This window comes from Barbus barbus (genome assembly GCF_936440315.1).
Source record: "Barbus barbus genome assembly, chromosome: 30".
Classification (NCBI taxonomy): domain Eukaryota; kingdom Metazoa; phylum Chordata; class Actinopteri; order Cypriniformes; family Cyprinidae; genus Barbus; species Barbus barbus.
In genome coordinates this window covers 24,223,862-24,237,855 of record NC_136758.1, presented here as the reverse complement: position 1 = coordinate 24,237,855, position 13,994 = coordinate 24,223,862, and the positions used below count along the sequence as shown (strand labels likewise).

General features: G+C 35.8%; 1 protein-coding gene across 1 annotated transcript in view; it reads right to left on the bottom strand.

The window, feature by feature from the left end:
- Positions 1 to 13,994, bottom strand: part of smyd3 (SET and MYND domain containing 3) — a 153,319-nt gene that overhangs the window by 34,434 nt on the left and 104,891 nt on the right. Inside the window, exon 6 of the mRNA XM_079385370.1 lies at positions 6,400 to 6,467. Coding sequence (XP_079241496.1) covers positions 6,400 to 6,467 — 68 coding nt within the window. The remainder of the gene's footprint in view (positions 1 to 6,399; positions 6,468 to 13,994) is intronic.

Sequence of the window (13,994 nt, the reverse complement as noted above, 5' to 3'; positions counted from 1 at the left end):
ACATGAGAGTGAGTAAATAATGATATTTTATATTCTGGGGCAAAATTGCAAATTTAAAAAAAATAAAGTAAAAAAAAAGCAAATTATTTTACAGTGCCTGACCAGTCTAAAATACAAGATTCATATGTATGTCTGTGTAAATCATGTTTGATGTCTTCTCATGTCAGCTAGTACTTCCTTTTGGTGAGATTTCAGAAGATAGTGAGCTGAATGCATGTATTCACATTCACACAAGCATGACAGAACAAACACAGCAATTATAAATCAAGCACGGAAGCACAATTATCCTTTATATGCGAACAGGAATACATGCAATCCTGCTCTTCCAGGCTTCTGCTAATGCATCGGAAGTCATTCAAGAAGCCAGAGCAACAAATTACTTGTGTTTGTCATGGTCTGGGGCCTAAGCACAGTGTATAAAGCAGGCTTAGAGTCGGCCCACCCAGCCGACGGTAAAACAGACGGGTCTCGCTCTCACGGGACGATCTTTCTGCGTCATTATAATTTCTCTGAGACGTCGACAACAATGTCTGAAGCCTTGATTCTGCCTCACATCCGATCTGAAGACTTCATAGCTCATATCTAAACAACAATTTCGACATCTGCCTTTCTGGTTATGTTTGTTCTCTGTAATCCCAGAGGCTCATATTCATAGACGAGAAATGTTTCCCATGGATGGTGAATATGGAAGTCGTGCCAGTTTAATGGCCCACACAGGGAGGCTGGTTCTAGATATTTCTGAAAACATTTTATCTTTAAATCTGAGATATTGTGCTCTCCTTTCACAAGTTGCTTTGCTAGAAAGACCATAATAATGCAATCTCCCGTGATTAGCCAGCATAAATTATTGGATTATTAGCCAATGAAATGGCATTGTGGAAAGACCCTGGCAACAGGCCACACCCTCTGAGCTCTGATGATCAAGCTTCACACATCAGCGCATTTTCATTATATTGTTAACGCCAGCTATTATTTTAAAAGGAATAAATTAAATCAAGACCTCATTTGCATTTTAATAAAATTTGATTTTCACAATCCAAAATATCAAACAACAGAAAGAAGTTCAAGAAAGTTAAATTGAAATAAAGCTACTACTACTACTAACAACATGTGGATGGACAATATACATTCATAATATACATTAATTAAATATATATATACACATACTGTATACACACGCACACACATACAGTGTGAAAAAGTAAGAGTCAGTTAAAATGCAATTTTTGAGGTATTCAATTATTCAGTTCAGTTATATAAATATTCAATTATAACTTAATTATTTAAAGTCAAAACGTGCACCAAAAACATAATTTTTAGACAATTTAGTTTTACAAAACCCTTTTTTCTCCCTCTCTCTGGTCATATTAAACTACTGTACAGTTATTGTACCTTTAAGACTTCTATATATAAATGAGATCTGTTATGGTTGTCTAATCTCCATGTAGTAGCAGTCACACTGTTGTTCATCAGAAAGGCAGGTTGCTGCTTTGTTGAACAGGTATTAATGTGCATATGTTCATGATGATAAATTTTGCAGCTTAGTTCCCAAAAATGGTCTGGGTGGAGCTTAGTGTTGCATTCGCTTAGAAAGCAGATTCGACTTTTTTTGTTTTAAAAGAGCAAAGAAAATCCTGTTTTCCAATACATGCCTCCGTTAAGCCATTTTAAAAAAATGTGACCAATTTGAGTTTATCAGTCCTGTCAGAAAATACCTGTTAGCTAAGCCCTTGTCTGCACATACGCAAGACATTTAGCTCAAAGCAGACTATTTAACCTGAGTGAAACCCTCTTTTATGATCCTCCCTTAATCTGCGCTTTTGATTATTCACCCATAAACAGCCCCTAAGAGCCCAACGCTCTTCACTTACACACACACGGCCTAAACTCAATCTTTACATGTGGTTTCTAAGTAATATATATCTCATTAAAGCGAGTCTGTACTTGTAGCCGTAAGCACCGTGCTCTGTCAACAGAAGACGAGCAAAAGAATGAAATAATGCTGAACAGAGCTGGGTAATGAGAGAATATGGAGGACAATGGGATGAATTCCTCTTATCTTCTACAAAACATAATACCTGGGTATTGCTAAGCAGCCTGAAACATCAAGAGACAAGGCAGATAGCAATCCGCTGCGCTCATTTATTAATGTTTCCAAATAACAGTGCCGAAGGTGGCCATTAACTGTGCCGGAAAACAGAAAGGAAAGCTGTTCCTGGCACATCCTCAACACCTGAACACAGCTCAGTTCACTGCATTTTCACAACAGCCCAGACTGACGCAACTGATACGAGGATATGATGTCAACAACACCCACTTAGCGCTAACTGGTTTTGGCCCTGCGTGTGGACTTTTATAAATAAACTCTCTTAAAACACACTCAGACTAGTTTAGTTTGTCTGCTAACGGTGTTTATACAGGCTTGCTATTTATTTACACTGTTCTGAAGCATCTGTATGAACAGTGAATATTCCCATCACATTTCAAATGATATATTTTGCTATCTTGAGATGGGAATTATGGTGGTGGAAATGACATGTTAGACATTTTTGCAATAAAATAACAGATCTTTATCTCACAAAGCAGTTATTCTAAACAATAAATAAATAAATACATACATAAATAAGTACAGATAAAATAAAAATGAGTAAACAAACAAATACAATTTTTAAAGATAAATAAATACGTGGATAAATATTAAAATAAATAAAAAAATAATGTTCTTTTTGCATAATTTGACAAAAATAACATTATATATTACATATTATTATTTAAAATAAATATAATGAATTATAAGTTCCTTTTAAAAATAAATAAATAAATATAGATATGCAGATAAATAATAAAACAAATAAAAATTTTCTTTCTTTTTGCATAATTTGACAAAAAAAATAAAACGGGTTGGAAATTATACAAATTAAAATGACATCAAATGTTACCTTAAAGATTTCCTCACACATTACTTGTATATTTAATCTCAAGCTCTTCTCTGATGCTGCTGTATCACCTAGTGCACTAACTTTTATTAAAACTTTTACAAAATTACAAAAGTATTGATTGTGAAATTGGTTGGAAATTTTGATGCAACTACTACAATACAGGGAGTGCTATAATTAAAATATATATATATATATATATATATATATATATATATAAATACACTTTATATAATAATAAATACTGAACTTTAGATTATCATAAGTTTATTATTGTTTTAAAAATGTAATATTTAATATTTTTAAGATTGATTAAAGTTTAAGATTTAAAGTCAGAAAAAGGATAGCACAATAAAATCTATAATCACATAATAACCAGTTATATAACAAATAGAATAAAGTTATCTAATTAGTTTTAATAGTTTCTGTTACTTTTAATAAACCCCTGGGATGTTAAAATGTGGCCAATGCTAAAGAAACACCCAATTATCCCTCACAATTTCCAAGACCTGAATGTTAAAGTGGGAAGCAAATAGTCACAAGGTTCCTGGGTTTCACGGATGACAGCGTCTGCATGCGGCAGGGTGTCTGTAAAATCTTTATGGATTTCTGCTGCTGGGTTTTGTCAGGCCACAGCACAACAGACTGCCAGCCATGGGTTTGCTGGAGCTTAATTTGGGCGCTGCATATACACACTCTTCCCTGATAACCGTGTCCGGACGGGGCTGTGAGTGTCAGCATGGAGTCCAGGACGGCACAAATCCTCCCACGAGCTCCAGACACAACCACAGGGATTAGCAGAAAACCACTGCTTCACATCCAGCCAGAGAACAAGTGTTACACTGGAGTCACCACGGCTGACGACTTAAACACCCCACAATATGCTCTCGCATTCAGCAGCAGAGCAGAGAAACTGACAGCGCGTGTCACATTTCATCTATTAAAATAGACAGGGATAAAACACCCTGTTATGCTTTATAAATGGATGCACTGTTCATTGTTCAAACTAGTAGAGAAAAAAACACATTGTTACCTCAGTGCTATCTACATATTGCCAGTCTTCTACAAATCTTAGTTTTCTCACACACACACACACACACACACACACACACACACACACACACAGAATATTTCTGAATTAAAATGGCAATTATACTCTTTTGTTATTTGTTAGAGAGGTATAAAAAAAATGCCTGCCTTACAAAAAATTCAATAATAATATCATACCTTAAACCATCAATGAAATCCCAGTGGATAAAATCAAGCCATGCTCTACGTATTCTACATCATCTGAATTCTGCCACATCACAGAAGCAGAATGCTTTGTGAATGTCATCTTGAAGAAACACCACTGCACTGGAAAAAAAATAAACCCGTAAAATAACAGAAAAAGTACTGGCAGCTCATTACACACAAGGTTAACCATTAATTTTACGGACAATTCTGTTCACTCTAAAACACAATGCAATGAAGTGTAAAATTCAAAGAAATATTCCTTCAAATTATACAATATAGGGTGTGGGTTGTATTTTAATAGGCCTTTAGTAATGGGAAATTGCCTCGTACCATCATGACCCCATCTAGAGCTCATCTGTAGGTGAAAAAAAGTGGCAAATGGTGACAATTGCAGGCATGAAGATTAATTATGAAAGACATCAGCGCTGATAAAAGTGTAATTTAAGAGCAGTTCATCTCTGGGTCTCGGCCCTGTCACCAGCTCAAAGAGAGAATGCAGAGCGTGACGGGATTCTGCACTGACACTGGCCTGTCACATTTTAATTGAAATCACCCCCTACAAGAAAACAGAGAAGACCAAAAAAAAAGCCCATACAGCTCCTGTCATTTTTTATGTAAGACCGACCCGTCAAATAACCCTACAGAAGGCTAAAATATATGCTGCATCTATTATTTGGGAGAATTTTGCATGCATTGTATATATACCATTAACATTGCACATTTCTAATATAGCAAAACTAAATAAAACCATCTGAAAGCTTTAAAAAGTGGCAGTTTTTCAGCATCTGAGATGATGGCATGATTCTTCTGAGATGCATTTCAGCCCAGAAGATTCTTACAAAGCAATTTGCAGAGGAAATCCCCTCTATTTCTGCTCACAATGTGTCTCAGCAAGTTATAATTTAGTCACACCGAATGTCTGTTTATATGTAATTATTCTCATTTTTTGTGCTGCGTTTCCTTCGGCTCCTCTGTGTGTGAATGGGAGCTTCCCTCAGGCGTGTTCAGTAGCAGAGAGCAAATCGTAGCATGTAATCCTAACTCATGTCAGAATGCCTCTTTATGACTGCAGAGCTAATAATACAAACATGTTTTCTGTCACACAAATCTGCTGGGCATGGCGAGCGCGAAAACAAGAACAGTGTCTCAACTGACTGAAACACAAGAGTATTGTGGGTAAAGTCATTTTTAAAATGAGGAAAAACAAAGACAATGAATGCACTGTGCTACAAACTGCAAATGTAAAATTAAATGACATTTTCTAAAGAGCCTGTTTAAATTTTCATCTCAAGTACGCTTTTTGTACAAGCAGAATAATATTTTGGGGGGAAAATGTCTGTCTGTCTCTCTCTCTCTGTCTCTATTATATTATACATATGTACTATATTATATATTAAATACCACAGAAATACCTACATTCATATACAGTACCCTCCAAAAAGTATTGCAACAGTAAAGACAAAATTGCTCTGTTGGCTGTGGAGTCAGACATTTACAAATATGATTACAAGATGAATATGAGACTAAACTTACATTTATTTTAATATATCATTTCAATTTATTAAGTATAATTATTTTTTTATGTTTTTTTTACATTATTTGCAATTTTATGTACTAATTATTTCAACTGTATGATGCATTTTTTAATTATTTATTTTTTATTAATTCTAAGTATGAACAATATTATCAGTGATGCTTTTCTTATCAAATATCACTAATAATGTCCACATTTTGTCTAGGTTTAGAGCAAGGCATGCTGGGATCTCCCTCATGTCAGTCATCTGGTATAATTTAATTGTACTGTATATATATATATATTAATATTTTATAATATATATTTTAATAATGACTAAGCAATAATTTCCATTTATTTTAAGTACAACTTGTAAAAAATATTTTACTTATTTATTTTATGTAATCTAAATATTTTTATTAATAAAAATGTATTAAATTTAATATAATTTTAATTAATTTGAACAATTACATTTTTCCATTTCTATGTAATAATTTTTAATCATCTTGATTTTATGTAATAATTAATAATTTCACTTAATTATTAATTGTATGCCGATTTTGTCATTTTGTTTGTAAGTATGAACAATATTAATATTTTTCATTTTCAATTTTGATATTGACACTTTTCTTAACAACTAGCTCAAATAATGTTCACAACAAATCTATGTTCAGGGCAAAGCATGCTGGGATGTGGCTGGATCATGTCACTCACCTGGGGTAAAGTCCCACCCCCACGTCCTGCAGCTCTCCATCACTGATGCTGAAACAGTTACAGGTCACCTGTGTAAAAACATGAAAAAGGCTATGAGACACACATCTCTATGTCTCACTGAGGACATAACGTTCTCCTCTCATCATTAGTTCTCTACTGTTAATTTAACTATTTGTCTTTTTCCTCCCATTAAGAAAGAAACTATGCAGCCTGCCAAAAACGCTTATGCAAATCTAAACGAACTCATGATTTGGTGATACCAGACTTGAATAAGTTGTTCTGATTTCAACCAGATCCCAGATGTTCACTATCATTCCCCGCACGGAAGAGCGCGAGGGGCTCGTTGAGTGAGATGTGTGTGTGTGTGTGTGTGTTAGGTCTGATTGCCGCAGGGACGGTGCGCTGCAGAACTCCAGCTGGACAGAGTCCATCTCCCAGAGAGATCGGGCAAACACATCCAAAACGAGTCACAACAAACTGAAATGAGAAAGCAGAGGACGGCACCGGGCGATTCTGACGGCTTTTTAGATTGGGCTCTGCGGGATAGATGAGTGATGTGCGGAAGGAGAAAAGCAAACAGAACACTCTCATAAATAGATAGTGTGAGCGTTGTTGACACGGGGAACACAGCAGTGTGTGATTTAATGATGTGAAATATTACAACACAATCAATTATTAACAATGCATCCAAAAATGAACCCAATCGATTGTGCTGTGGGATTGAAGAGGCCACTGGATGTTTAAATAAATCATAGTTTAATATGAGTATACTCTTAAATGGAAAATTCACCCATGAATAAAAAAAAAATCTGTCATCATTTATTCGCCCTCATTTTGTTCTTGCTTAACTTTCTTCTGTGGAACATAAGAGATGTTTTGAACATTGTCTATGCTCAAATCAACTAGTTGGTGGGTAACCTGAGCTGAATTGGTCTTAAGAAAGCCCTTTAGAATTAGTTAGGTTTTTGAGTTTACATGACCCTTATCAGTTGCGTTTCTCAAATAAGACATGTTTTTGCTTTTTAAAACAGAAATTTGAGTCATCAGCTGAAACTATTATCTTGCAACTCAATATTACTCACAAATATAATTTGCATTTGAGTACATTGCAACTAGCATCAGATTTTCCATCAAAGTTTGGAAAGGAGTGTTGTTATTGTTAACAAAAGCTAAAACTAAATCTACTAAAAAAATCGGTTTTGTTGAAAATTAAAGCAGAAAATTCAAATCTAAATAACAGATGAAAAAAACTTAAACTAAAATAAATAAATTAAATAAGTTTGTTACTAAAATTGCTGACACTAAAACTTAGATAGATATAACTAAAAATTTTAATTAGTTAAAATTAGAAATGTTGCCTTGGCAACTAAATAAAGTCAAATAAGTTAAAATACTAAAATCAATAAAAATACAAATGAATCTTAATAGAAATATTTATAAAAAGCAAATAAAAATGACAAAAGTTAATATTTTAAATCACTAAAATTAAAAATATTTTGAAAGCATACAAATTTATTTGAAAATTTAAAAATAAAAGCTAATTCAAAATATTAAATTATATAATTTTATAATTGAAATTTCCTGAGGGTGAATAAATTATTTCTCATTTATTTGTGAACTAGGTCAATGTCACAAGACCTACCTGGTCTCATGGCATAAACGTACCTGGGCGCACTTTTTAATAATTAGTACATATCACGGCAGTTTCCAAAAGAAATGAACACTAGAGGCAGTAAAACTCAGACGCCTTTTACTCCTTTTCACACAAATTTACAGAGTTTCAATTAATAAAGCGTATTTTTCTTGAAGAATATCATGTTATGACTTCAAAACAATATTAATATGCTGGGAAATTTTGAAAACTGATGCTTTTGAACGTTAGCATCACACATATCCAGCTTCGTATCTATGGGTTTTCATAGACGGTAGGTTTGTTTGGTAGCTCACGGAGTACGGAGACGTACTTGAGAGGTGAGGAGCCCCGGTTCGAATCCTGTGTAACAGTTCGACAAAACAGTTCAAATCTGCATATAAGGCAGTTCAAATAGCACGGTTGCATCAACAAATGCATTTTTATATTAGTTTTGCATTTGTCAACACTATCGGATGGGTTGGGTTTGGTAGGGCATATTTCCATTTTTAGCGATGGTCCTCGGATATTTGAATTTTGAACCGCCGCAATACGTACCTGAAGCAACGTAATAAAAACACAGCAATACGTACCTATATCAACGTAATAAAAACATGCCAGGGTTTGCGTATTGAACCCGTGTTTTAGCGCCACTATAGTGGCAGTAAGGTACATAAAACCGGTCTCGCTAAAAAGTGCACCCAGGTACGTTTATGCCATGAGACCAGGTTGCACAAGGCACAAGTTAATTGATGGAGAGGTGTGGATTATTTGTGGATTATTGTGATGCTTTTATCAGATGTGTGGATTCTGACGGCACCCATTCACTGCAGAGGATCCATTGGTGTGCAGGTGATATAATGCTAAATTTCTCCAAATCTGTTTAAATGAACCAAACTCATCTACATCTGGCCTGAGGGTGAGTATATTTTCAGCAATTTTATTAATTTTTTTAGGTTAAATATTCCTTTAAGAAGTACAATCTACTGAACCCATTGAGACTGCATTAACCACATATTCATAACCACAGGCATATTGACCCAGGATTTGACCCAATCGAGCGCAAACATCACCTCATTGCCAAGGAAGAGCATCAAACACAAATACACTGAAAACAGAACCATGCACACAAGAAGAAAGAGATGAAATGGTTGACACCCAGCAAAAACACCCACAGAGGAGTCTTCATTGATGTTGCCCTTATATTTATCGTCAAAAACATATTTCTGGCACATGCCCAACTAATTAATGGCTAATATATGTGTGGAGCTGCTGGGAAGACCTGCGGCTCTTCATGTGGCGCCATCGCAGCGTCTTTCATGTGGGGAGCGTGAGATGGGTTTCAAAAGGTGTGACTGAACGACTGCTTGGCGGCGGATTCGCTGTTTGTGTGCATACAGTATGTCTGAGGTCTCGAGGCGTCTCGCTCTGCGTATCTGCACTACACACTCGAGAAATGGATCCATGGTTAAAGAATATATGTAATCGTTCAGCGCCTTTGTATATATTAAAGAATCAATGGTATTATCTGATACTGTCATTATAGCTTGACAATGCCAGTCTGATCAATATCATAATAATATTCAGATATGCAATTCAGAAAAAAGCATGAAAGTCAGCCTTCGTTTGAAAACCAAAGACAAAACAGAGCCATGGTTCATAAATATCCACTCACCCTCTTTTGGTTATATGTCACTACATTTTTCATATATTGTTTTCCACATTCTGGAAACAAAATCATGCAATGCAGGACAAATGACCTCTTGTAATTTAAAGAGGAGCCAAAAAACAAACATGGATTTGAATGATGTGAGACCATCCAGAACTGAATGCGAAAAAAGTGTTAACATGTGCCCAAGTAAATGCAAGACCTCTGTCCAACATAAAAACACACTGTATTCATTTGCATTTGCTTTGGAAAGTAGTGAAGTTTGTCAAAGAGAAAGACACGTCCAAAGACCCACAATAAAGATTTTAATTTATTTACTTTAATTTATCAGAAAACACATATAGTATATGCTAAGATGTGGAGTCATGTAAAGTCAGAGCAGCGATCCGTGTTGAAAGCTAATATCTGATACCTGAAGGAGACGTTCTATAGAGCTCAGTTTCTCTGAAGCACCGTGCTGCACTGACATCACACCAACTGCACTACAGACCTGTTAGCAATGGTGTGAATCACTCCTCCGCATTTCCTGCCAGTATGAGCCATCTGCACATGCAACACATCACACTCAGAGTAAATGAAGTTGTTGAACTTATTATGGAGAAGACCGCTGACAGGGTTTTGAGGGCACTATATAACAGCACAGATGCAGATGGAGCAAATTCCCTCAAAACTGCTGTTGCCTGTTTGGACTAATGGCATATCATCTTATCTCCAATGTACAGGATGTATAATTAAATTAACTTAAAAGATTAAATATGTTAATTTTATACAAATCTTTGTATGTTTCATATTTCTATAACATCTTTAGATCAGGTTTATTCAGTTGAGCTTGTGTGCATTTGCTTTTACAATGGCAAACTTGAACTAAAACAATGCATCTGGTATGGAAAAATGGAAGTCATGTACAGGACCTGGCAGCTATAAATTGCAAAATGCAAACATCTTGCATTTAGAAAGTCATTGGTCAAAGGCACCCACTCACTTCTGCATTGGAAACCCATCAAACCCCAAAACAGCACAGTTCATTCACATTCCTGCAAATTACACATGAAGCAACGCTGCCACATACGTACTCTGAAAACCCTCAAAAGTTGTTCAAGACAGTCTCTATCCATCTTACAGAGAAAGTTCACCCAAAAATTGTAATTCTCATGTTGTTCCAAACCTTTATGACTTACTTTCTTCTGTGGAAAACAAGGAATTTGGAGGAATTCTGAATGTTTAAGCTGCAGTTTTCCATGAAATGAATACAACCCTTCAAGCTCCAAAAAACCACCATAAAAGTGTTCTATAGAAGTGATGAGAAGCTTTTTATCACAGTATAACTTACATTTTGGCCTCTTCCTAAAATAAACCATTATATGGCTCCAGAAGAAATTCTAATTTTAAAAAATATATTTTTTATTAAAATAGAAAAAAGTTCTTTTAAATTGTAATAACAATTTACAATATTACTGTTTTTATATACTGTATTTTTTTTTGGTCAGATAAATGCAGCCTCGTTGAGAGTAAGAGTCTTCTTTTCAAAGCTCAGATCACGGACACACATCGGTCACATTGGCTTTGTCTCCCAGGATGGAAAGTGTACTAAATGAGTATTATGATCAGTTGCAAAACCCGAGCTTGCTGACACGAAAGCACAAGGCTGTTACTGTCAGCCCAAAAAACGCCATCCACACCAGAAGACACGCAACTCAAAACCAAACCGCAAACACTCCCTGGACAGCAACCAGAACTCTGTCAGAGCTCATCAAAAACAAAGAGGCTCCCTGGGAAATATAACAGTGCACATCTTTGTCCAACGGCTGTTTTACATGTACTGAAGGGCTGTCCATCAAAAACAGAAAAGAAAGGAAATAAACAAAGGAGGAAAGACATGGCCTGCAACAGAATTACATTAGAACTACACCACCATCTCGTCTCCGTCTCATCAACACACCTGCTTTCTGTCGGGATCAAAGCAGGTGGCTCCATCACGATAGCAGGATCCAGGCGAGATGGAGAGGATAGCTGGCTTTGGAGCCTCCACCACTCAATATAATAAATAGGTTTCTGCTCTCGTCTGGCCCTCCCCTCAGATCTGCAATGCAGCCCAGGGGTCTTGCCGCAGATCACGGACCTGAGTCGTGAGGAGTGTTTTTCAGATGAATCTGACACGCCGGATCTCAGAGAGAATGTCTTTAATCAAAGGCTCTCTTTCCACCGGCAGTATGGATGCTGAGAAAAAATCTATACATTTGTAGCCTTTGGGGAGACATTAGGTTTCTGACTTGGGCTAATTTTTCTTTAGACAATCTTGGGAGAAAATTAAATTGTGTCACGAGGGGATACAGCAGTTCTTTTTTCACTTTATACAGAACTTAAAGGTCTATCTAAAGTGAATAATAAAATGGATAGGATGCATTCTGGATGCTGATTGGTCTACAGAGCATTCCAGCCGTACAAAAATACATAATATATTTACAGCTATGACAATAAAACATATCACTTATATCTGTATATCACTTCACAGCACACATTCCAGGCAAAAACCTATACTGTATAATTACAACCAAAGGATGGCACTTCATACCTTCAGCTTATTCATGAAAGGATTTAGCAAGAATATTATATACTTCATTTAAAAAATAGGTAACACTTTAGTATATAGTACAAATTGTCACTAGTTGCTTATTAGCATACCTATTATTATCACATTGGCTGTTTAATAGTGCATATAAAGCACATATTCTGCATGAGCATATTCTACATCCCTAATCCTACCCAATACCTGAACTTAACAACTAGTAACTATTTATAAGCAGCAAATTTGGACTGAAGTTTATTGAGGCAAAAGGCATATGGTTTGTTAACGGCGAGAATTGGACCTTAAAGTAAAGTGTGACAAAATACTGAACATTTTTAATGTAAAAATCTAATTCTCTCCATGTTAAATCCATGTAATGGGAATTACATTGTGGTAGGAATGTTCATGATTTTTAAGGAAAATAAATAAAATAAATAAATGTGTGTCAATTTCTGGACATCAAGAGTGGACAAATTAGTAAGAAAAAAGGTTCAAAAGTGCCCATATTTAAATAAATACCCAATTATAAGTTTCTGAAACTGTTTATATCTTCATCAAAATCTTACTTACAAATTGTTAACTCGTTTTTCTGACCTCTCCTATTTGGCATGGCATGTAAAAACAAACAATGTAAACTGCCACAACTTCAGCACTTTAATGTTGTAGCTACAAACTCTACAAGCATTTCTATTTGATTTGCCTTTTTAGTGCTACCTAATGCACTTACTTTGTGTGTTTCTTTGTTTTACAGAATATAGAGATTCATTTATATTTCGCTGTCATTAACAACAACAACAACAAACACATCAGTTTCTGTGGCTACCATAAAAATGAATAATTTCCAAGATTTGAAATCAGAGATATTTATTTCATGATCATTCTGCCACTCCATGAACGCACATAAAGCACTCAAGATTGCACTATTGTAGACACGTTCTTCCTCCAATATTTAATATTTACTGGTTGAGCAATTTTTTCCTCAAATTGCTACATTTTGTCTATCCCCAGTCCTGAATACACTGACATCCTTGCTAAGTACTTCCTGTGGAGGTCTTTGTCTTTGTATCCCAGCATGCCTCCTTGGCCTCCTCATCTAAATGCAGCACAACGTACATACCTGGATACGTTTGTACGAGGGCTTTTCAGTCTCAGTGGTAAGTCTCAGGCCATTAGGCAGCACAACTGTTAATAAATGGCTAGGGAATGTAGCTGGGGGGAAAAATTGTGAAAAAACCCCCAAATAAACCAACAAGAGGAGTGCTGGCTAGTTTAGATGCATCAAGCTCCTCTAAATCTTGGTCCTCCCTGACGTGATCCTCCACTCAAGCACGGCATCAACATCTGCAGTTCAGACTAGGGTCCTCACGTAGCTCCAGGAGACCATCTTTAATAAGAGCAAGCAGTCTGAGAGAGATATGTTCATTACTGAAGGCCGATTTGGAAAAAAAACAGGCCATTAGTGAGTATTTACAGAGCGCTAATACTACGGGGAGCCGTGATTTTCTGCTCTCTCTTTTGGGAGTACAGGGCGAGCTGCCAACAATGTTAATGTAGGTTTGGAGCAGGCACAGCACCCGCTGATATAAATAAAGGTTGGTTGGGTGGTTGGATGGATTGTAGACACCATTTAAGGTTGTTCTACATGAGGGAGGATTTGAGGATTTCTAAAATAAGGAGATGAGGAGAGGGTCGCCTATACAAAAACACTACAGTAAGATCTGACCTCATAT